The sequence below is a fragment of the Dipodomys merriami genome, unplaced genomic scaffold (genome assembly GCF_024711535.1).
Source record: "Dipodomys merriami isolate MVZ:Mamm:240054 unplaced genomic scaffold, mDipMer1.0.p SCAF_110, whole genome shotgun sequence".
NCBI classification, from domain to species: Eukaryota; Metazoa; Chordata; class Mammalia; order Rodentia; family Heteromyidae; genus Dipodomys; species Dipodomys merriami.
The window spans coordinates 1304304-1326386 of record NW_027202383.1 but is presented as its reverse complement, the minus strand read 5'-3'; the positions used below and the strand labels follow the sequence as shown (position 1 = coordinate 1326386).

Sequence of the window (22083 nt, the reverse complement as noted above, 5' to 3'; positions counted from 1 at the left end):
CCTGGAGTTGGTCTTCAGAGAAGGCGACACACGGGGCAGCCGGCTGGGAGGGAAGGGCAGCACATTTGGGGATGGCGGTGGTCCAGCACACGGGGGGCAAGGCTGCAATGGCCAGCTGCCCAGCCGGGGGCCTCGAGCATCTGCTGAGGAGCACGGGCCAAGCCTAATGGGGGAGGACACTGCCCAAATCCCGCCCAAAGGGAGAAATCACACACGTATCATTTACTGATGAATGCTGTGGAAGGCGGAAAAGCCCGGGGAGGCTGCGTGAAATCCTCCCTCTCACCCAGGGCTTGGCAGGCCTCTCTGATCTTACCCAAACTGGGGGGGCCAGTATCCTTCCTACCCTCACAGAGGGCAGCACCGGCCCGGGGGATCCCCAGCCAACGCCGCCTGACTCACGCCCAAACTCCAAGGAAGTCTATGTCAAGGTTTTGGTTTGGTGTGGGGAGTGTGAGTGTGTGTGTGTGTGTATGTGCGCGCACACACACACCAGTACTAGCATTTGAACTGAAGATCTGGCATTGTCTGCACAAGGTTGGCACTCTACCCCTCAGCCACAGCCCCACTTGCTGACTTTTTCAGGGGGCGGGTTAATTAGAAATTACCATCTCACAGACTTTCATGTCCAGGCTGGCTTCAAATCACAGTCCTCAGATCTCAGCCTCCTGAATGGCCAGGATTGCAGCCAGGTCAAGGTTTTGAAACCAGTGCCCACGGCAGGAACTCTCTAATGGGAGGGCGGTGTGCCAGGTGCCAGCCTCTCTCAACACCCACCCCCCCCCGCATTTCTGGGATGGGTGCAGTGCACCCCACACGCCCTGCAGTGGCCCCTATGGGCAGGGGACCCTTATTTAGAGAAGAAATATGGTGTATTGATTTTTCACACACAAGCAAGCCCAGAAACAAAGCTGTCTTCCCTGCCGCGGGCAGCCGTGCTGGCTTGCTCTGTGCAGGTGTTCTCACTGAGCGCAGTGAGGCCGCCAGGGCCCTGCGATGGCGTCTAGCCACCGCACGAGAGGACAAAGGGCAGGCCATCCTTTAGTGCCATGGCCTCTGTACGCCCAGGCCCACACTGCCGGATACATTCACAGACTGACCTGTGGATCATTCCTCACAGTTAAAAAGCTTCAACTTCTTCCTTTCCCATTAACTGCTTCCATGGGGGTGGGGAGAGGCCGCGCCACGTTCACGGAAAGGCAATGGACCGTGGGCCGCTGGCGTGGACCCCAAGGGAGCCGGAGCAGGGAGACTGAGGCGAGGTGCAGGAAGCCGGGAGCAGACGCAGATGTTTACAGGGGCGGCAGCTGCGGTGGTCCTGGCTGTCTTGAAGTCTCGGGGTGTCAGGGAGGCATTTGGCAGAGACTCCCAAAGACGTGGCAAGGCACTCAGTCAGCAGAGAGAGGGCAGAGTACCTGGTGGGCTCACCTGAGCAGGGGGAGATGAGGCACAGAGAACAGCAACCATCCCCAAATCTGCCAGCCCACCTCGACCCTGGCACTGCCACCCGGAGCCCAGAGTCTGGAGACAAGTCACCACCCGAGCCTCAATATCCTGTCTATAAAAATGATAGGAAAGGAGGAGTCCCTTGGAGTTCAAACCCAACGACCCAAGAGAACCATCCGCCCCGGACAGGTGCGGCTGACCTGCCAACTGTCACCAAAGTACAGCTGGACAGCTGGACAGGCGGGGCAGGCCGAGCACGTTCTCTATCTCACCTTTCGAATTCAAATTTCTCCCGTGTGAGCTGAAAACAGGACACACCAACAAGTCCAAATTAGCCGGGCACTTGCGGCTCACACCTGTAATCCTAGCTACTCGGACGCTGAGAATTGAGACTGGGGGGGGGGGGGATGGGGGCGGGGAGTTTGTAAGACTCGAAATCTGCAGTTAACCACTAACAGCACCACCAAACAAACACAGAAGTGAAGCTATGGCTCAAGTGCTACCACAATAGCCTTAAGCAAAGGTCAGGGACAGCCCCTAGGCCTTGAATTCAAGCCTTAGGACCAATACACATACACACACACACACACACACACACACACACACACACGCATGCACGCACGCATGCATGCACGCGAGCGCACGAAACAATTCAGTGAATTTGGAGACACCGAATAGCCACATTACACTCTAGCTGCACAGGAGAGCTGGACTAAAGCAAATAAATGGAGTAGAAGGTTACTGTGGTGCTGGATGAGTCTGGTCTAGACTTCGTGGGGTCCCCTTTCCCCCACCCCACACTGACAGCCCAGATGCACCTGCCCAGCTGGCCAGGGAGGACCCTGCTCACGGACCACTCTCCATGTCGCCCTGCTGCCATGGTAACAGCGATCTTCCCAACTTTGGCATTAACACAACCTCAGAGGGATCCAGGGCTCAAAATTAACATGACAATGAATCAGTATTTGCATTTAATTTGTTTTAATGGACTTGTACAGAACCTGAGGTCTGGGTTTCACCCTTCACAGGTTCCCCAGTGCTCCACACACTGATGTCAGCAAGATGCGGCCAGCACTGCAAAAACTCACTCTTAGTTCAAATACACCTGACTCCATTACCACCCCCTACACACACACACACACACACACACACACACACACACACACACACAGGCAACTTAAGAGATGCTTCCTCACAATCCTGGGAATTGACCCCCAACCCCCCACCTTTGCAGCTGTGCCCTCTCCCCTATTGTCTGCCGCAGTCCTTTGCACCCCCCGCCCCCATGTGCAGGAGGAAAGAGGAGATTCCATGAGCGTCTGGTGGAAGGCTCGCTGCCCCCCAACAAGCAGTGGCTCCTTCTTGTTTTTTTTTTGGGGGGGGGGAGTCCAGTCGTGGGGCCTGAACTCTGGGCCTGGGCGATGTCCCTCAGCTCTTCAGCTCAAGGCTAGCACTCTACCACTTGAGCTATAGCACCACTTCTGGCTTTTTTTTTTCTGCTTATGTGGTGCTGAGGAATCGAACCTAGGGCCTCATGCATGCAAGGCAAGCGCTCTACCACTGAGCCACCTTCCCAGCCCCCTTCTTGTTGTCTTAAGGCAAACAGGCACACCCTCGGGAGAGCATCATGTTCCTGCTCTGTCCCAGCACTGAAGTGACCGCGGCTCTCCGGAGCGCCTTCTGGGACAAGGCCTGAGCTCCAGGTCACTCTGCAGGCCTTCCTCACCCAGCCCCCAAGTCTCCCTGCTGAACCCCAGGCCACTGTGGCACCCCAGGCCGGCTGCAGATGTGCTGAGCAACAAAACCCCTGGAACAAACCCCTCCCCCTCCCCGTGTTTCTTCAGTTGGCACATGGGGGTGAGGGGCTGGCCCTAAGGTCGGTACCTGGACTTTGGGTCTGGGGTCTCAGAACCTGGATTCAGGATGGGAATGTTCAAGGTGTCTCTGTGACAGCGGAAGTCCCAGGAGGCCAGGGCTCCCTGTCCCTCCTGTGCGTCCCTAAGGGGTGCAGTGGACACACCACGGACACGTGTGGAACGAGGAGTGTGGGGGTTTTGGAGTTACTGTGCACAGATCCTGGTGGGAGGTCAGGTCGCGGTGCGGCTCTCCTCTCTCCCGAGGGGGTGGGGTGGCTGGAGCAGGGCACTTCCGGCCAGTGAACTCCCGGTCAGCTCCAGGACCAGGCACAGGAGGCGGGGGCCGCACCTGGCATGGGCCCGGCATCGCCCCTGCCACCCACCACCGCAGCCACCTCCACGCCAAGGGCCAGGCACCGGCCCCCTGAGACCTGACCCAAAGTGGAACACAAACAGGTTTGGTTGCTGCTCTCCAGGGACTCTGTCTCCTGGGAAGACACTTCCCTTAGGAAATGTCACCCTCCCTTCCTCCACCCCACAAGGTCCCCGGCATGGGGACCAGCTTGTTCCTGAGGGACAGGGGGTGCTGTCCAGGTACAGGTGGATGAGACCAGAAACAGAGAAGGAACAGCAGAAGGAAATGTGCTGTGCAGAGGCCTACAGTAGTGCGTACGTGGTAGGCAACTGCCAGCAGGGCCCAAGATGTTGAAGGAAAACATCAGCCAACTGGTTCAGGCCAGCATGGCGGTGCCAACCGGTGGCCGCCACCCAGGGGAGGGCCTTACTTCTTTCAAACAAACCAATCAAAATCTGACAAACTGCCAAAAGGGAGAGGGAAAAAGGTGGGGAGGGATGACATACAAGAGCCGTCCAATCACACGGCGGACACCCAGTCCTCTTTACAACCATGCTCAGAGTTTCGGGGTTTATTTCTTTTTTTTTTTTTTTTTTTGTCGGTCATGGGGCTTGAACTCTGGGCCTGGGCGCTGTCCCTCAGCTCTTCAGCTCAAGGCGAGTGCTCTACCACTTGAGCTACAGCGCCACTTCCGGTTTTCTGGTGGTTTATTGGAGATAGGAGTCTCACGGTCTCTCCTGCCCGGGCTGGCTTTGAACCGCGATCCTCAGATCTCAGCCTCCTGAGTAGCTAGGATTACAGGCGTGAGCCACCAGCGCCCGGCTGGGGGTTTATTTCTATACCACCAGAGAACACATCAATGCATCCAAGTCAGTCCAGGGGAGACACTAACCCTGGGGGGAGGGGAGCCCCTCACGAGCAGCTTGCTGGGCTAGGAGGAAACAGAGGCACGGAGCACCCACCTGGATGGTTCTTTCTTCATGACTTTTGGGTGGGATCACCAGGAAAAGGACGGGGGGGGGGGGGGAGCCATGGAGTCAGTCTTTTTCTGCTTCACCATCCTAAGCACGCACAGCTCAGTCAGTCCCAGGGTTACAAGGGCTGTTCCATTTCTGGAAATTCTATGAGCCTTCCAGGCAGGAAGAAGAGAGAGCCACCCAAAGTCTCTATCTTGGGCTTTGTGCTTCCTTCTCAAAGAGAAGCACTTTTAACTGGCCTTGAAATAACATAGCAAAGCCAAAACTCTGGGCTGGGGTTTTGCAGTCATAGAAGGAGCTTTATGCCTGCCGTTCCCTGTGTCTGAGGCCTCATGCCTGTAATCATAGCCACTCAGGAGGCTGAGATCTGAGGATCCCAGTTCAAAGCCAGCCTAGGAAGGCAAGTCCCAGGGATGAGACTCTTATCTCCAATTAAGCACCAGAAAACTGGAAATGGCACACTAGTCTTAAGCAAAAGCGCTCAGGGACAGCACCTGGGCACTGAGTTCAAGTCCCATAACCAAAAAAAAAAAAAAAAAGGAGCACTGCCCACTAGCTATGAGAACAGCCTCAAAAATCACACCTGCGCCGGGCGCTGGTGGCTCACGCCTGTAATCCTAGCTGCTCAGGAGGCTGAGATCTGAGGATCGTGGTTCAAAGCCAGCCCGGGCAGGAAAGACCGTGAGACTTCTATCTCCAATAAACCACCAGAAAACCGGAAGTGGCGCTGTAGCTCAAGTGGTAGAGCACTCGCCTTGAGCTGAAGAGCTGAGGGACAGCGCCCAGGCCCAGAGTTCAAGCCCCACGACCGACCAAAAAAAAAACAAAAACAAAAAATCACACCTGCTCCCCCAAACTGGACTCATGGAAAACGGGGCTTTCGCTAAGCCCTGGGGCCCGTGTGCTGAGGGCAGCAGCATCCTCCGGGGCTAGCAGACAAGGCGCCCCAAGTCACTGCTGCCCACACTTCCTCCACGTCACCCAGGCCCGGCTCAGCAAATGTCCTCAGACAGGTGACACGATCGCCACCAGTGACCAAGCCGGGGCGTCAGCAGCCCCTGGCTGGCCAGAAGGCCTCAGGAAGGAAGAGCAGAGCAGCCCCCCCCGACCCGCCGCCTTTGCTGCCTTGATGTCCAGGATGCTGTCCCAGCTGCCGAGCTGAGGACAGGAGGAAGGAAGCCACCAACATTGCACGACCTGGGTACCCCAGGGCGCTCTGTAGCCACCAACCCCCCCGCTTCCCCCCGCCCCCCGTGAAGGCAGAGGGGACCTGAGGAGACCCACGGGCCGACTGTGTCAGTGACAGTCTATAAAGCATGGCTGCACAGCGGGAAAATGCCCGTGAATAACACTACGCCAGGGCACAGGCACATGCCCCACTTCATACAACACCGCAGGAAAAGGCTGGCAGGCTGGAAGCAGGCCGACCAGCCCAGGGCCTCCCCGACTTCATGCAGTCGGTCACTGAAACAGTTTTAGATCTTTTTTTTCTTTTCTTTGTGCTGGTCTTGGGGCTTGAACTCAGGACCTGGGCATTAGCCCCGAGTTTTTGTGCTCAAGGCTGTAGTGTTCAACCACTTAGGCCACAACTCCACTTCCAGCTGTTTTGGCACTTAATTGGAAATAGGAGTCTCACAGGCTTCCTAACCATACTGGTTTTGAACCGTGACCCTCAGATCTCAACCTCCTGAGAGGATTATAGGCGTGAGTCACCAGCACCCAGCTATAGTTTTGGATCTTAACTGTCTCTCAGAAGCCCCTAAAACTACAGACCTGTCATCCGCTAGGCACAGCACTAGTTGATGCTGAAGCCCTTAGGAGACGGGAGGAAGAGGCATCATAGTAGCATGCCTTCAAAGAGATATTGGGACCCTGCGTCCTTCCTGCCTGCCTGTCCTCCTCTAGTACGGGCTCCTGCCATGAGGTCCTGTGTGCCACAGGTCCAAAGTGACAGGCCTTGATTAAAACTTCTAAAACCATGGGCCACAATAAACCTCTCCTCACCGGGTGGCTCATGTCTGTAACCCTAGCTACTCAGGAGACTGAGGATCTGAGGATCATGGTTTGAAGCCAGCTGGGGCAGCAAAGTCCATGAGACTCTTATCTCCAATGAACCACCAGAAAACTGGAAGTGGTGCTGTGGCTCAAGTGGTAGAGCGCTAGCCTTGGGCTGAAGAGCTGAAGAACAGCGCCCAGGCCCAGAGTTCAAACCCCACAACCAACAAAATAAATAAACCTCTCCTCATAGGTTGTCACCAGTATTTTGTCCCTGTCCAAGACAGCTGGCTCACCCAAGGCCTGTGCCCACATCACAAACTCACGAGCACAGCCCCAGCAGTCCCAAATTAAGGCTTGGCATACAGAATGTCATTGTTGAACTAATCTGTTAATTCCAAAGGGGACACTCATCACTCCTGCTAAAGCAAGCATCTCTAGCTATATTGAAAGATTTTATAGCTAGGCTCCAGTGGCTCTTGCCTCTAATCCTAGCTACTAATAAAGCTGAGACCTAGAGGATTGTAGTTCAAAGGCAGCCAGGGCAAACAAACCAGGAAAGTAGAGTCGCTGAGTTTAAATCCCTATACTGGCACAAAAAAGAAAGAAAGAAAAGAGAAAAGAAAAAAAAAAGCATTCAAGCTGGGCTCTGATGGCTCATGCCTATAATCCTAGCTACTTGGGAGTCTGCAATGTGAAGATCCTAGTTTGAAACCAGGAAAGTTTGTGAAGCTCTTACCTCTAATTAACCAACAAAACCAAACAAAAAAACATAAGTTAACTGTGGTTCAAATGGTAGAGTGCTAGCCTTGGGCATAAAAAAAAAAGCTCAGGAACAGCAGTTATGCCCTGAGCTCAAGCCCCAGGACCAGCATGGAAAGAAAGGGAGGGAGGGAGGGAGGGAGGGAGGGAGGGAGGGAGGGAGGGAGGGAGGGAGGGAGGGAAAGAAAGAGAGAAAGAGAGAGAGAAAGAGAGAAAGAGAGAGACAGGGAGAGAGAGACGGAGAGAGAGGGAGGGAGGGAGGGAGAAAGAAAGAAAGAGAGAGAGAACAAAAGGAACAAAAAGGGCTGGGAAGGTGGCTCAGTGGTAGAGTGCTTGCCTTGCATGCATGAGGCCCTGGGTTTGATTCTTCAGCACCACATATGCAGAAAAAAGCCAGAAGTGGCGCTGTGGCTCAAGTGATAAAGTGCTAGCCTTGAGCTGAAGAGCTGAGAGATAGCGCCCAGGCCCAGATTTCAGCCCCCACAATGAACACACACACACACACACACACACACACACACACACACACACACACACACACACACACACACACACACACACACACACACACACGGCAAGAAAGAAGAGAGAGTAACCAGAAAACAGAAAGATTTCATTGCAGTTTTGGACAGACAGTCTTGATGCATTTACCTTTTCTGGCAGGAAAAGGAAGGTTATATAGAATAATAAAACAGAACTGAGGGCAAGATTGTGTCAAAAATCACCATGTAAGTCAACTAAAATGTCTGACCTTTGTTTAGAAAAGTAGCTTAATTCACAGACACTTTTCAAAAATATCCCCTAAAGCGAGGTTGGTTCTTCCTCCAGGATGGTTGGGATACCCAGGAAACGAGGGACACACCTGGTCTCCATGGCAACATACCTGTCTCCAACCACAGGCGAGCAGGCTTCTTGCCTTGGTGTGGGATCCCAGAATGATCTGAGGACGCAGCATTTGAGGGAACCATTTTGAACAAGAATGGTTTTATTTGAAATTGAGTTTCCTTATGGTGAATTTCCTGAAGTTAGGTCCCAGCAGTGATGGAATTCTGCTGACAATTTTAGGGTTGTTTTTTATTTTCTCTTCAGATCATAAATACTCATTGTACTTGTAAAGATGTGGTTTGTTACGTATCTCTTGCGAGTCATTGAGCTGGTAGAAAAAAGCAACATGGGTTTCCCACATTTTACAGGGGTGCTACCTGCCTGGGGAGAGGGGAGCCGCCGCAGCCCCCTCTCTCTCCCTCACACCGCCATAAATCGTCCCTATTAGCAGGTTTCTCTGATAGCTGTCTCATTTTCCTAACTTCCCACTCCCGACTCAATATCCTAGACTCAAATTAAACCTCTGAAAAACAAGAGGAAATAACAAGCCTTGGGAGCAACGCCATCTGAAGTCAGGCTGGGCCGTAACAAGGGCAGAGATGGCCCTGCTCCCAGTCAGTGGATACATGCAGCCCAGCCGGCCCCAACTAGGCAAGTCTGTGAGACTTTGAGCTCCAATTACCCCCCCCCCATACACACACACGCAAAAGCTGGAAGGGTTGCTGTAGCTCAAGTGGTAGAGCACTAGCCTTGAGTAAAATGCTCAGGTACCAAGGCCCTGAGTTCAAGCCCCAGGGCAGGCACAAAACAAAACAAAAACATAGAAAATAGCAGGATCCACAAAGCCACTTCAGGGTCAGGAGAGTAGGGGAAACTTAAATTTAAGCAAACAAACAACAACAACAAAATACGTAGTGAATCATGAGCAAACCCTCCCTCTGCCACAGTGGAATGGCCATTTCTTGGCAGACTGGGACAATTACATTTTATACGCGGTTAGTGCATTTGCTCAGTATTGGATTTAGATTTGTTGAACATATTCTAATGACATATTAGAGTAAATGCCCATTAACTCAAGGAGTTACAAGTGTAGAGTGATGGGTTCCAGTCAGTCTGAGGACAAAGAGGAAATATGCCAAGCAAATTAAGAAGATAAGCACTGTGGGTAGGGATGGGAAGGAAAAACTGGGAGAGACAAAAGGGCTGACATTGTCCAAAAGGAATGTACTCTTTACTTGACGTACAGAACTGCAACCCCTCTGTACATCACTTTTACTTTAATTACAAAAAAAAGATAAGTGACTAGGAGAGGAAAAAGGAGTGGATAGTTGGACTTCCTTCTAAAACCACTTTTCCTTTCAAATTACAAAAATAATTCATGCCCAGTAGGAAATTTGGAATTATGGAAATACAAAAACAACAGAGAAAAGAGCCCAGTGGGCTCACGCCTGTAATCCCAGCCACTCAGAAGGCTGAGATCTGAGGATCCAAGCCAGCCCAGGCAAGAAATGCCTGTGAGACTCCAATTAAGCACCAAAAAGCCAAAAGTGGAGCTGTGGTTCAAGTGGTAGAGCACTAACTGAGTGAAAAAGCTGAGAGCGGGTGCAGGTGGCTCATGCCTGTAATCCTAGCTACTCAGGAGGCTGAGATCTGATTGTGGTTCAGTGCCAGCCTGGGCAGGGAAGTCTGTGAGACTCCTATCTCCAATTAACCCAGAAAACCAGAAGTGGTGCTGTGGCTCAAGAGGTAGAACACTCTCCTTGATCTCAGGGACAGCACCCAGGCCTCAAATTCAATCCCCACAACTGACCAAAAAAAAAAAAACCTAAGAGACAGCGAGCCCAGGCCCTGAGTGCAAGACCCAGTGGAAGAATGAGTAAATAAAAAGATACATACATACATACATACATTCAAACATACATACATACATACATACATTCAAACATACATACATTCAAACATATATACATATATACATACAAGAAAGAAACGTCACCCACAAGCCCATCACATTCAACCACTGTAACAGCTCAGTGTATTTCCTTCCCATTGGTTTTCTGGGACTTTTCCCCACCCTACACAGCAGTGACATAAAACTGTGTAATTCTCTATCTTGCTTTCTAGCCCTACACTTAGCAGAAATGCTTCCGCTCCTGATTTTCAACCCCTCTGCTAATTACTACTGTCTTACTACTGCAAAACAAGTTTTAGAAATTCACTAGACAGACCAATTTGAGGCAAAATCTGGCCAGTAGTGTGCATACTAAATATACTTTTGTCTGAAAATAATACGAATGACTCTGTGCTGTGCAACACTTCCTAGGTGCCTTTCTCTCTAATTTGTAATTATGGGAAACAAGGCGTGCAGTCTGCCAGTCTCCTGGATAATCAGAGGTGCGACCTCCTGAGAACACACAAGCATCATTAGAAAGAGGAAGCCAGCATCCCGGGGGTGGCAGGTCTTGCTAGACCATCCTGGGGAACAGGAAATCGATTCTAAAGAAGGCTGGGGGTGCTGAGTCTGAGGACTGAGCGATTCTAAAGAAGGCTGGGGGTGCTGAGTCTGAGGACTGAGCTCACCTGTCTTCTTCATCTCAGATTCCTGGGGACAGGAAGTTAAAATACACACAGCCCCCCCCAACCCCATTCCACACATCCATCTCTCAGTACTACCCATTCCTTCTGACTCGAAATGTCCTCTCTCTCTCTCTCTCTCTCTCTCTCTCTCTCTCTCTGCCGGTCCTGGGGCTTGAACTCTGGGCCTGGGTGCTGTCCCTGAGCTTTTCAGCTCAAGGCAAGCACTCTACCAATTCACTCTACCAAATCACTTCTGGCTTTCTGTTGGTTCATTGGAGATAAGAGTCTCACAGCCTTTCCTGCCTGGGCTAGCTTTGAACCACGATCCTCCGATCTCAGCCTCCTGAGTAGCTAGGATTACAGGCATGAGCCAGGGCGCTCGGCTTTCTCTGCTTTCTTTCTTATGCTAGTACTAGGGCTTGAACTCTAGGCCTAGGTGCTGTCTTCTATTCTTAGCTCTTCACTCAAGACTGTTGCTCTACCACTCGAGTCTTACTTCTAATTCTGGCTTTTTGGTGGTCACTGGAGATAAGACTCTCGCAGACTTCATGTCCAAGCTGGGTTTGAACCACAACCCTCAGATCTCAGCCTCCTGAGTAGACTACAGGAAACAAGCTACCAGCATCCAGCTCGAGATGTCACTTAACACCACAGTCGCCAAGGTGTCTACATTTTCTAAGACGCTCATTTTTTGGTAGTTTAGCTACGTAAAATTCTCTGCACTCTTAAGTCGGATAGATCCTGAGTGCAAGTTACCATATTAAACTTTTCTTTTCTGAATTGCAGAATAGAGGATTTGAGACGTTAATGAGATGGGGTCACTCCTCCAACCCATAAAGCCTTGATTGAAAATCGTGCCACAGGTTTAACCAATGCACAGAACAAGCACGCATCAGCCGATGCTGCGCCCTGCTCCCTAGTCTGGACACTCAGACCTGCCAGGTGGGTGCTGCCACCAAGCTGTGCAGATGTCTAAATAATTCAAGGCGGGCTGGGAAGGTGGCTCAGTGGTAGAGTGCTTGCCTTGCGTGCATGAGGCCCTGGGTTCGGTTCCTCAGCACCACATAAGCAGACAAAGCCAGAAGTGGTGCTGTGGCTCAAGTGGTAAAGCACTCGCCTTGAGCTGAAGAGCTGAGGGACGGTGCCCAGGCCCAGAGTTCAGGCCCCACGACCAGCAAAAATAAATAATTAAATGCATCAGTGTCCTAACACACACACTCTCTCTCTCTCTCTCTCTCTCTCTCTCTTTCTCTCTCTCTCTCTCTCTCTCTCTCTCTCTCTCTCTCTCTCTCTCTCTCTCTCTCTCTCTCTCTCTCTCTCTCTCTCTCCCCTGGGCATCCATCACGTTCCAGGCTCTGGGCTGTCCTGGAGAAATCCTCAGGCTCTACCTGCAGAAGCTCAGTGCCCCTGGGAGAGGTGGGCAGGCATGGTGGACAGGAGCCGTCAGGCCCCGCCTAGAGGAGCAAAGGGAGTGGGGAACCCTGGCCTGCTCCGGGGCCCCAAAAGAATGCGATCATTTTTCCCCAAGGCTGCCAGATCAGTAATTCTCATTAAGCCACTTCCAGAATCCAATTCCACCATCCATCAGGTGTTCCAAAGTCTACAATCACCTGTCCCAACCTCACTAACAGCTCCCCAAACAGGGGGCAGGCCAAAAGAACATCTGGAAGAGATGTAACAGCCGCCAAAAGCAGAGTCAGTGCTGAGACTAGATGAAGATGATGGTGATGACGACAGTGATGATGATGATGACGGTCACCCCAACAGTGATGACGTTGTCTAGGAAGCTGACTACTGGCCTAAGACAAGTTACAGGGGAGGTGCTGCGGGCTCGGGGAGCCCCTCGTGTTACACGGGCCCCTGGCGTCCTGCACGTCCCCTCCCCAGTCCTCACAATGATGGGAACAATTCCCAGATGCACAACCCTGCTGGGATGGGGGCAGAGCACAATTGCTGCAGCTGTGTATCACCAGGCACACGTGCCAACAAAAGCGGCGATCCTGGCTCATCTTCTACGTGAAATGAACAGCACCCCCTCCCCACGCAAGTCAAAGCTGTGGCATGAAGAACCAAACCCTCTGGCATCCAGCCTGCTTCACCTTTCACCAACCCAGAAGAAGACATCCCAAGGAAGCTCAGTTCACAGCCCACAGCACACCTGCGGAGGCCCAGCCCCTGCCACGCCGCACTGCCGGGCTGCACCACGGAGCTCAGCGTGTGGCCCCTTTAAAGGGCTTTCACAAAGTACATCCACCCTGCAGCTGTTGCCCTGTGCTCCGTGGCCCTCCACCCTGCCTGGGCCCCAGGCCGGGCAGCGCTCCGGAGACCCCTCATCCATCCAGCCAGGAAGTGTTCCTCCAGAAAGCCACACAGCACGGGGAAATGATTTATTATTCTAAACGCAGGTGATTGATTTCAAGAGGTCTGCAGTTCTCTCCAAAAGTGGACCTCAGGGCGACAAATGGAAAAGCTGGGGTGATGGGGAGCAGCTGGGACGGGGCTGGAGTCTGGGGGAACATCTGTGCTGTGCACAGAGAGCGGGCCAAAAGTTGGGCGGGGGGGAACCACACTGCAGTGCGCATGCACTGCTGGAAAACGCAGCCGGGCCTGCAGCCGCCTGGCATCCACATTCAGCCCTGGCCTTCCAGCCTCCATGGGGCTGAGGAGTCACCTGCAGACCACCCTGAGCGGCCCCCAGTGACAGGGACACGGTGAGGCGCATGGGGAGCCCTGAGCGATGCTTCTTAGGAGGTGTGAGGCTGAGACCCAAAATGGCTCCCTGCACTCCCAGCCGCGAGGCCCTGGCTGGATCCCTTCCACAGGCCGCCACATGACACCTGTCACAGGCTCTCAAACAGGAGGATCGAGCGCAAGAGAGCACGAGGACGAGCACCCCGCACACGTGGTCGGAACTCGCCGGCAGGTGATCACAGCCACATATCCTCCTGGATGCTTGTGCGTGTGGTACTAGGGCTTGAACTTGGGACCTGGACACTGTCCTTTTAGCTTTTTCGTTCAAAACTAGCATTCTATCACTTGATCCACAGCTGCTTAGTTGGAGATAAGAGTCTCACAGACTTTCCTGTGTGGGCTGGCTTTGAACCTCCATCCTCAGATCTTAGCCTTCTGTGCAGCCAAGATTAAGGTGTCAACCACCAGAGCCTGGTCATATATACTTTGATTGTCTAGGTGGCCTGGAACTCTTCTGCATATGAGCAAACAGATTCAGAAAGCATCTGAAATGCCACCAAGGACTCTCCCATCCCCCATCTGTTTGCCAGGAGACCTCGCTGAGCACACAGGCACAGAGCCACAGCCCGCTGGCCGTTTGTGGACTAGCACGGGGGCAAACCCTGAGCAGATGAAGACACATCCTGGATCACTCCTGCCCCAAAAGGCCATTCCATGACTTGGCAGAGATGACAGGACCTGTGCAGGAGATGCAGGAGAACCTAACAGCCGCCCAGGCTAGGCCACAGAGGACAGGTAGTGATGACCAAAATAGGGGTGGAAGAGAAAGTGGCCTGGTTTCATTCTTGGCTCTTCTCACTTCCTGCTGATCCTAGTGTTGGGTTATTATTTTGCTCTGGGTCTCCTCAGTTTTCTACTTTAAAAAATAAGTTTAGCCAAGCACGGTGGCTCAAACTATAATCCTAGCTCCTTGAGGAATGGAAGGGGCTGGGGGGGAGTGCTATGCTTCAAAGACCAGCCCAGGCCAAAAAAAAAAAAAAAACAGTCATGAGATTCCACCTCAGCTACTGGTTGGGTGCACTGACACTCACCGGTCATCCTAGCAACTTGGAGAAACAGGCATAAAGTGAGACCCTATGTCAAAAACAGCCAATACAAGAAGGGCTGGAGGCGTGTCTCGAGCAGTACAGCGCCTGCCTGGCAAGTACAAGGTCCTGAGTTCAAATAAACACCACCAAAAAAACAAAAAAACAGTTTTATGCCCTTTGTCTCACATGTTCTTTGTGAACAAGACAAAGAACGTAGCAGATGCTGTGCACGTCCTGTATTCCAACTTCTAGCACTGCTAGATACTCAGAATAAAAGTACATGAGAAAAGCAACTCCAGTTGGTCCAGCTGATATGGTCTGGGTACACAGCAAGCGCCAATGCTGTGCAGGCAGGAAGAGAGCTCACCATCTCAAAAGAAGATGGCCATGGCCAGGCACCCAGCTCCCTTCCCTAGAACTGAGTAAGGATGGATCCAAACCAGAAGACTCTAGGACAGCTTCTGGGAAGCGATCCCTGATACAAACCTAGGAGAGAAAGGAGGAAGAAGAGGTAAGGCAGCCCAAGGGATCGTGGCTGCCTGGGGCAGAGAGCACCCCTGAAAGCCAGTCATCCTGGGATGATGCACAGCGCAGGAAGACGGTGATGGATGCGCAACTCTGTAGCTTTACTGAAAACCATGAACTGATGTGAGTTATTATATACCTTGACACATTGTTACTGAATAGGGCCAGGCTCCAGAGGCTCACACCTGGAATCCTAGTTGCTCAGGATGTTACAACCTGAGGATCACAGTTCAAAACCAGCCTGGGCAGTCTGTAAAGCTCTCATCTCCAATTAACCAGCAAAAAGCTGGAAGTGGGGCTGTGTTCAAGTGGTAGAGCACGGACAGCACCCAGGCCCTGAGTTCAAGCCCCAGGATTGAGGTGTGCACATGCCTGTAAGTATAGGAATGCTCCAGAGAAAGCAGTGTGCGTGAAAGAGAAGACAAGACATGGAACCATCCAGTCCCACCTCCGCCCTCCACTGCCTGCTTCCTCTCCCCCGGAACCCAGGCAGGAGCCACCATCCCTGGTCCCTCAAGCTCTAGGGATCACAGGTCCCCCTCCACAGCCACGGCTTCGGGAGGGCCAGGCGCGGCTTTCTCAGAACCGGGCCTGGAACCAGGTCCTGGGCAGGTGTCGGAAACCTCGTGGGGCCGAGGGCAAGATGGTGGAGCATGTTTTCCACCGAGAGGTGCTGTGGGGAAGGAAGCGGGAGCCATGTTCCAGGCTAGGGCTCAGCAGGCTCCTCCCTCTGCTGCCTGGGAAGCGGAGGCTCAGGCTGAGGAGTCTGGGGCTGGGGAGGCTCGGGCTAGGGTGACGAGCCCAAGGCCACAGAGAGCACAGGGTACACTAGGCAAGTGAGACGAGGAAAGGAAAGAGCTGGGGGTGTCTGGCTTTCCCAGCCAACCCGTAGCTGAGACTCAGTTTCCGCCACAGGGGAGCATCCTGGAGACCATCCCAGAGGAAGGCAAGTATGGGGGCGGGGGGGGGGGGGGCGACACAAGCGTGGGTCACGTGCCACTGCAGCGGTGTAAGTAAGCGCACACAGGCTGACAGACAAGGAGACCTGTAGCGAAGGAAGCTCTCAGCCAGGCCCCAAGGAGACAGACAGAAGCAAAACCAGGAAAGACTGAAAAAAAGCATCTCCCTCCCCCCACGCCAGGGCCTTCTTCCTTTCTTTAGAATTGTGGCAACCTTAACCAGGCAATCTTAAGTCTTCCTAGCCAAAGGTCAGAGACCCAAGGCTGGGCCCTCCTGGGAGAAAACTATATAGCTAATGAGGTGGGGGGGCTCACTAAGTCTCCCCCGCAACTCCACCCCCAAGATCCTGGCCTCCTAACAACTTGAGTTGTGCCTCAAGCATTGAAAAGAAATACATACAGAGCCATGCGGGTGGCACACATCTGTAACACTAGTCACTCAGGAGGCTGATATCTGAGGATTGAAGTTTGAGGCCAGCATGAGCAGGAAAGCCCATGAGACTCTTGTCTCCACAATAAGCTGGAAGTAAGCTATGGCTCAAGTGAGATACCCTTGAGGGGAAAAAAAAAAAGCCCAGGCATGAATACAAGCCCCAATATTGGCACAGATACATACATTCACACACACATGTTTGTGTGTAAATATATATGTATATATGAAGGCAGGGACCCTGGATCAGTGAGCACGGGGTGTACCAGTCTGAGGTTGAGGAAAACAGCCCCAGGTCCTCTTTCCTGCACAGACAGGCGGGGGAGAGCCACTGTCTCCGGGAAGGGTGTCTTTGAGTTAGTCATGCCTCATAAATACACAGATGTGAAACGTTGCCTCTGAAATTCAATTTTACTTGAAACGACATGGCCAAGGTAGAGCTCTCCAAAGGATTTACTGTGCTTTGCAGATGATAAAAAAAAAAAATTCTCTAGACTACACCTCGCTCATCAGCACCTAAGAAATGTTTCACCTGTCAAACTGTATTGATTACCTGAAGTTATCTTTCAACCTGCACCAACAGAGCCCAGCCAGTGTGTGTGTGTGTGAAAAATGGACTGATAGAAACACTACCACCACCACCACCACCACCACCCAGCAAAGGGCATTAGGAGAGCCCTAATTTCCATGTGCAACTGTCCCTCCATCTCGCCTCTATTAGTAATTCAACCCAGGGCCAGGAATGTGGCTTAGTGGTAGAGTGCCTGCCTAGCATGCATGACACCCTGGGTTCAATCCTTCAGTACCATGTAAACAGAAAAAGCCCGAAGTGGTGCTGTAGCTCAAGTGGCATAGCACTAGCCTTGAGCACAGAGAGGCTCAGGGACAGTGCCCAGGCCCTGAGTTTAAGGACCAGGACCAGCAAAAAAAAAAAGAAAGAAAGAAAGAAAGGGAAGGAAGGAAGAAAGGAAGGAAAGAAAGAAGGGAGGAAAGGAGGGAGGGCAGGAGGGAGGGAGGAAGGGAGGGGAGGGAAGGAGAGGGGAGGGAAGGAGAGGGGGGAAGAGAGAGAGAGAGAGAGAGAGAGAGAGAGAGAGAGAGAGAGAGAGAGGGGAGAAATTCAACCAAGAGAGATACAAGTTCAAGAGCCACATGAGATTCACACATGCTCCACCTTGCCTGTGACATAAAAACAGTAAGACTGTCGGGTACCAGTGGCTCACACCTGTAATCCCTCCTACTCAGGAAGCTGAGATCTGAGGATTATGGTTTGAAGCCAGACCAGGCAGGAAATAAAAGCACCGAAAATCCAGAAGTAGAACTGGGTCTCAAGTGGTAGAGCACTAACCTTGAGCAGAAAAGCTCAGGGACAGCGTCTAAGCCCCGAGTTCAAAACCCACAACCAACACACACACACACACACACACACACACGAAGACTGTGGGAGAATGGGAAGCCTCAAATACAGCACAATTCAAATCTACAGGATCTGTTCATCTAAACTCTGCAGAAGCCCTCCCACCCCAATCCATGACATCAGCTCTGACAAATGAACAAAACATACATAATCCCCTATCAAGCCTGGACCAGCAACTCATAAATCGAAAGGCCTTCTCCCACAACAAGCAAGCAGCGTTCAGAACATGCTGGAATGCAAAGTCCTAAGACAAACCTGATGCCAATCTAGATAAAAAGGGAGCTGCCAAGACGCTGAATCTTCTGACCAAGCACACTCTAGAGTTCCCTGTGGGTTTCTTGAATCATCAATGGATTGTGGGGTGCCATGGAACTCTACCACAAATAGCCATACCAAGTCTCAGCAAGACAGGGAATAATGGAGCGAGAACCACCCAGCGTACTTCGAGGGGTTGCGGGCACTGCCCTGCGTGGAACTGATGAACAGCGGCCCTCGGCCACGCTGCAGTCTTGATGCTAGGAGGTGAGCCACACTACCTGGCAGACAAACCCATGGCACATCCGGGTAGGAACAGAGCCGGAGGACGGAGGCCCTGGGCTGCATGAGAGATCTGGACCAAAGTGAACTCATTCCTTTTGCCATGGCGTGGCTTCCTCCGTCTGCAAAGCCTTGTGCCTAGAAAGGCACTGGGATGAACTGGAAGCAATTTGGCCTGAGTTCTTTTTGTACGTGTGTGTGCTGGTACTGGGGCTTGAACTTGGGGCCTGTGTGCTATCCTTTGCTCAAGGAAGATGGTCTGTCATTTGAACCACAGCTCCACTTACAGTTTTGTAGCAGTTCACTGGAGACAAAGAGTCTCGCAGACTTTCCTGCTCAGGCTGGTTTTGAACCTCCCTCTTCAGATCTCAGCTCTGAGTAGCTAGGATGACAGGCAAAGCCGCAGGCAGCTGGTGTGCCTCAAGTTCTTCATTTCTCTTAGAATCTTTCTCTCTTGAAGAGGGAGGGCTTGATAGAAATAAATGTTACTGGTAGCTTTGGGGCAAATCTATGTGGGGGGTGTGGCCCACATGTCAGGTTTCTCCTCAGATCCAGTAACCTCCCCGTTATGGTTCCTAAAGCTATGGCTCCCAAACTTCCAACATATGTACAGTCACGCACCCCCTGAAAGACAGAGCAGAAAAGCAGGACACAAAGGCACAGGAAAGGCCAGGAGGTCCCGGAGCCAGGCCGAGGTGCAGCCCTGGGCCTTCCCTAGACACATTATCCAATAAAACCTCAAGAGCTCAGTAATTACAGGCACTTTCAAAAGTGAAACAGAAATAGATCTGGAGCCAAAATCTGGTTTGCTTGAGAGACAAAGGGCTTTAACTCAGAAAAAGGAAAAACAAAACAGTTTTGCGTTTTGTCAACCGAGAACATCATCATCATCATCATCATCATCATCATCATCATGATTGAACCTGACTACGGGGGAGAACAGGATTCAGATCAGAACCCTTTCCTCTTTCCGGACGTCACACCAGCAGCTGGAGCAGAGCACGAGGGGCGTTCCAGGCGAGCCCCGGACATGGAATCCGGATGCGTCGCGGCTTCGGTGGCTCGGCTGCCGCCACCACGCCGAAGACCTCGGGCTTTCGGTCCAGCTGAGGGCAAACCAAGGGACCTGACGACGCCAGGCTGGGGCGTCCGAGCCGGCTGGGGCCCCCGGCTGGTCGGGGCACATTATCCGGCAGCCCCGGGGCCTTGGGGAGCCCATCCCGCAGCCAGGGCGACCAGGTGTGCGCCCCGCCGGCCCACGCCACGCCACGGCTCCGCCTGGAAAGCCCGGGGCCTCCGGAGGTGCGCGGTTCCCGGGCGGAAAGGCTGCGCTTCCCAGCTGGGGAGGAAGAGCGGGCTGCGGCGGCGGCGCGGGGCCGGCCGGGGCCGGCGCGGGGCAGGTGCGGCCGGGCAGCGGCGGCGCGGGGCAGGTGCGGCCGGGCAGCGGGGCGCAGGGCAGGTGCCGCCCCGGCGGGCGCCTCCCGTGGTGTAGGACCCAGGCCTCAGGCTGGGGGGGGGCACGCTGTATCCCCGCGGCCGGATCGGGGGCCAGCGGGGGGCTTCGACGTGACCAGGCCGGCGGGGAGCGCCCGGTCACTCTCCCCGGGGACGGGGGCGGTGGGGACTTGTTGAACACAAGCCCCCCCACTCGCGGTCGCTACCTTCCGGCCAGGTGAGGCGCCCCAGCCCCCCCCCCCCGCACCCCGCACCCCACCCCGGCCGAGCGCCCCGGAGGGCGGCGGGCAGGCGACGTAAAGCCGGCAGCTGAAACTTTCCCGTGTCTCCAAGCTGCGCGGTTGAGTTGAGGCCACGAAAGAGGCGCAGAACCCCGCAAGGGAGGCCCCGCCGCGGCTCTGCGGGCGAGGAACGCAACGCGGGACTGCTCACCGCACGCAGCACCTACTGTGCGCGCGGCGCCGCGCCAGGAGCTATGTTTAGTGCGCCCCCATTCCATCACCCCCCGGGAGGCGCTGTCCCCATTAGAAACACCGGCGACCGCGACCCAGGCAGGTGGCGGGGCCGCCGCGGGTCGCGGGGCGGGTCGCGGCCGGGCGGATCTCGGCTTCTCCGCCCGGGGTCCCGGGGGGAAGGACGCGATCGCCAGCGCCCCTCGCCCCCCACCCCCACCCGCCAGCCCGCAGACGACCCACGTGAGCCGCACGGACCTGCCTCCCGCCCCCCGCCCCCCCCGGGGGGGTGGACCCCGGTACCCGAGAAGCAGACGCCGGTGCGGTCGGGTCCCAGCCGTCCTCCTCAGGGCTCCGCACTGCGCCGACCCGCGGAGATCCGGGGGCTCGCGCGCCGCGCGGTCCGGCCCGCCCACGCCCACCGCGCCACCCCCGCGCTGCGCACGGCGCGGCTCCCACGACACCCGCCGGCCCCGGGGCCCGCGGGCCGCGGCGCCCCGACACACCATTCCGCGCACGCAGTCCAGAAGGTGCGCGCCCGCACCCCCACGGGGCCACGCCGTTCCAGACGCACACCGCAGCCCGCGGCCACCCGCAACTCACCGCGCAGACACGCGCGTACACTCGCAGACACGCGGATCCCGCCCGCGGCCACGGCGCCCCGCCGCCCGCCCCCTTCCTACCGGCTCCGGCGCAGGACGCGATCCGCCGGCTTCCCGAGCCCAAGTTCCGCGCCGGCGGAGGCTGCGACGGGCGCTGCCCGGGACGAGCGCCGAGGCCGGAGAGGAGGCTAGGAGCGCGGGCGTCCGTGCGCCCGCAGCCGCCGCGCTGGCGCTGCGCTCATCGCCGCCCGGAGAGACAAAGGGACGCGGACGGCCTGCAAGGGAGCGAGGTGTGGGCGCCCGCTGGCCCGTCGGTCCGCCGCCGCCGCCGCCGCCGCCGCCGCCGCCGCCCGCCGCCCGCCGCCGCCGCCCGCCAGCCCGGGAAGGAAGGGACGCGAAGGCGGGGCCCGGAGGCGGGGACATGGGCGGGGCCCGCGGCTGGGGGCGGGCGCCCAAGTTTCCTGCGGTCCCGCCCCCGCATCGACCACGCCCCCAGCCATAGCCACGCCCTCCGACCGCTGCCGGACACGCCCCCTTGGTGACCACGCCCACCTGTGTCCCGGGTGCTCATCATCACCATCGTCATCTTCACCACCGTCCCAGCCATTCGCTGCACCCCAGGTCTTGTCCGGGTTCCGACCCCGCGTGGATTTCGGGACGAGGGCGGATGTGAGCACCGGCCCCGCCTCCCTAACCTTTAGCCTCTGGTCTGCGGGTGTGGGCGAAGCCGAGAGGCGGGGCCCGGCGGGGCGGGCGGGGCCCCGGCGCCCCCACCCCTCCAGGCCCGGGCAGGAAGTGCGGCCGGGTGGCCTGGGAAGGGGAAGAGGCCTGAGTCGCCCCGGGCGCCGGCCCTCTGCCTCCCAGCTCTCCGGTCCACCTCCGCAGGCCTGGGGGGGAAGCGCCCCGCCGGGCTCCGCTTCTGTCAACTCACTGGGCAAGACCCATCGACTCCCCCAGCTTTGGTCTCCCCACCGATAAAACGGCGGGGAGGGCAGCCCGATGGGGTCTTTCCTTCCCTGACGCCCCTTGGCTGAGGCTGGGTTGGCATCTCTATCAGGGACTGGTGGTCTCCTGGGTCTCAGGAAGGGGCAGACTTCCAACATAACCTGCCAGCCATACCTGCCCTGCCCGCCCACC

General features: G+C 55.1%; 2 protein-coding genes across 3 annotated transcripts in view; one reads left to right on the top strand and one right to left on the bottom strand.

Moving 5' to 3' along the window:
• Hpcal1 (hippocalcin like 1) overlaps positions 1–21269 on the bottom strand; it is a 74938-nt gene extending 53669 nt beyond the window's left edge. Inside the window, exon 1 of one of the 2 annotated variants that reach the window (XM_070015256.1) lies at positions 21028–21269. The gene's annotated coding sequence lies outside the window, so the exon portion shown is untranslated. Of the gene's footprint in view, positions 1–20647; positions 20708–21027 lie in introns of those variants that run through there. The other variant, XM_070015257.1, reaches the window with a different exon arrangement.
• LOC138822450 (collagen alpha-1(I) chain-like) lies at positions 19479–21138 on the top strand. Its single transcript, XM_070015211.1, has 3 exons — positions 19479–19537; positions 19634–19867; positions 20226–21138. Exons 1-3 carry the CDS (start codon positions 19479–19481, stop codon positions 21136–21138), a joined length of 1206 nt encoding a protein of 401 aa, XP_069871312.1.
• Positions 21270–22083: the final 814 nt, after the last annotated feature.

What these genes read in the sequence shown, in the direction of transcription:
- LOC138822450 (XM_070015211.1), top strand. Translation starts at nt 19,479, where the DNA reads ATGCGTCGCGGCTTCGGTGGCTCGGCTGCCGCCACCACGCCGAAGACC. An exon ending in CCGAAGACCTCGGGCTTTCG is followed by an intron (nt 19,538 to 19,633) that starts GTCCAGCTGAGG and finishes ATTATCCGGCAG; the next exon opens with CCCCGGGGCCTTGGGGAGCC. An exon ending in GCAGCGGCGGCGCGGGGCAG is followed by an intron (nt 19,868 to 20,225) that starts GTGCGGCCGGGC and finishes CGTGTCTCCAAG; the next exon opens with CTGCGCGGTTGAGTTGAGGC.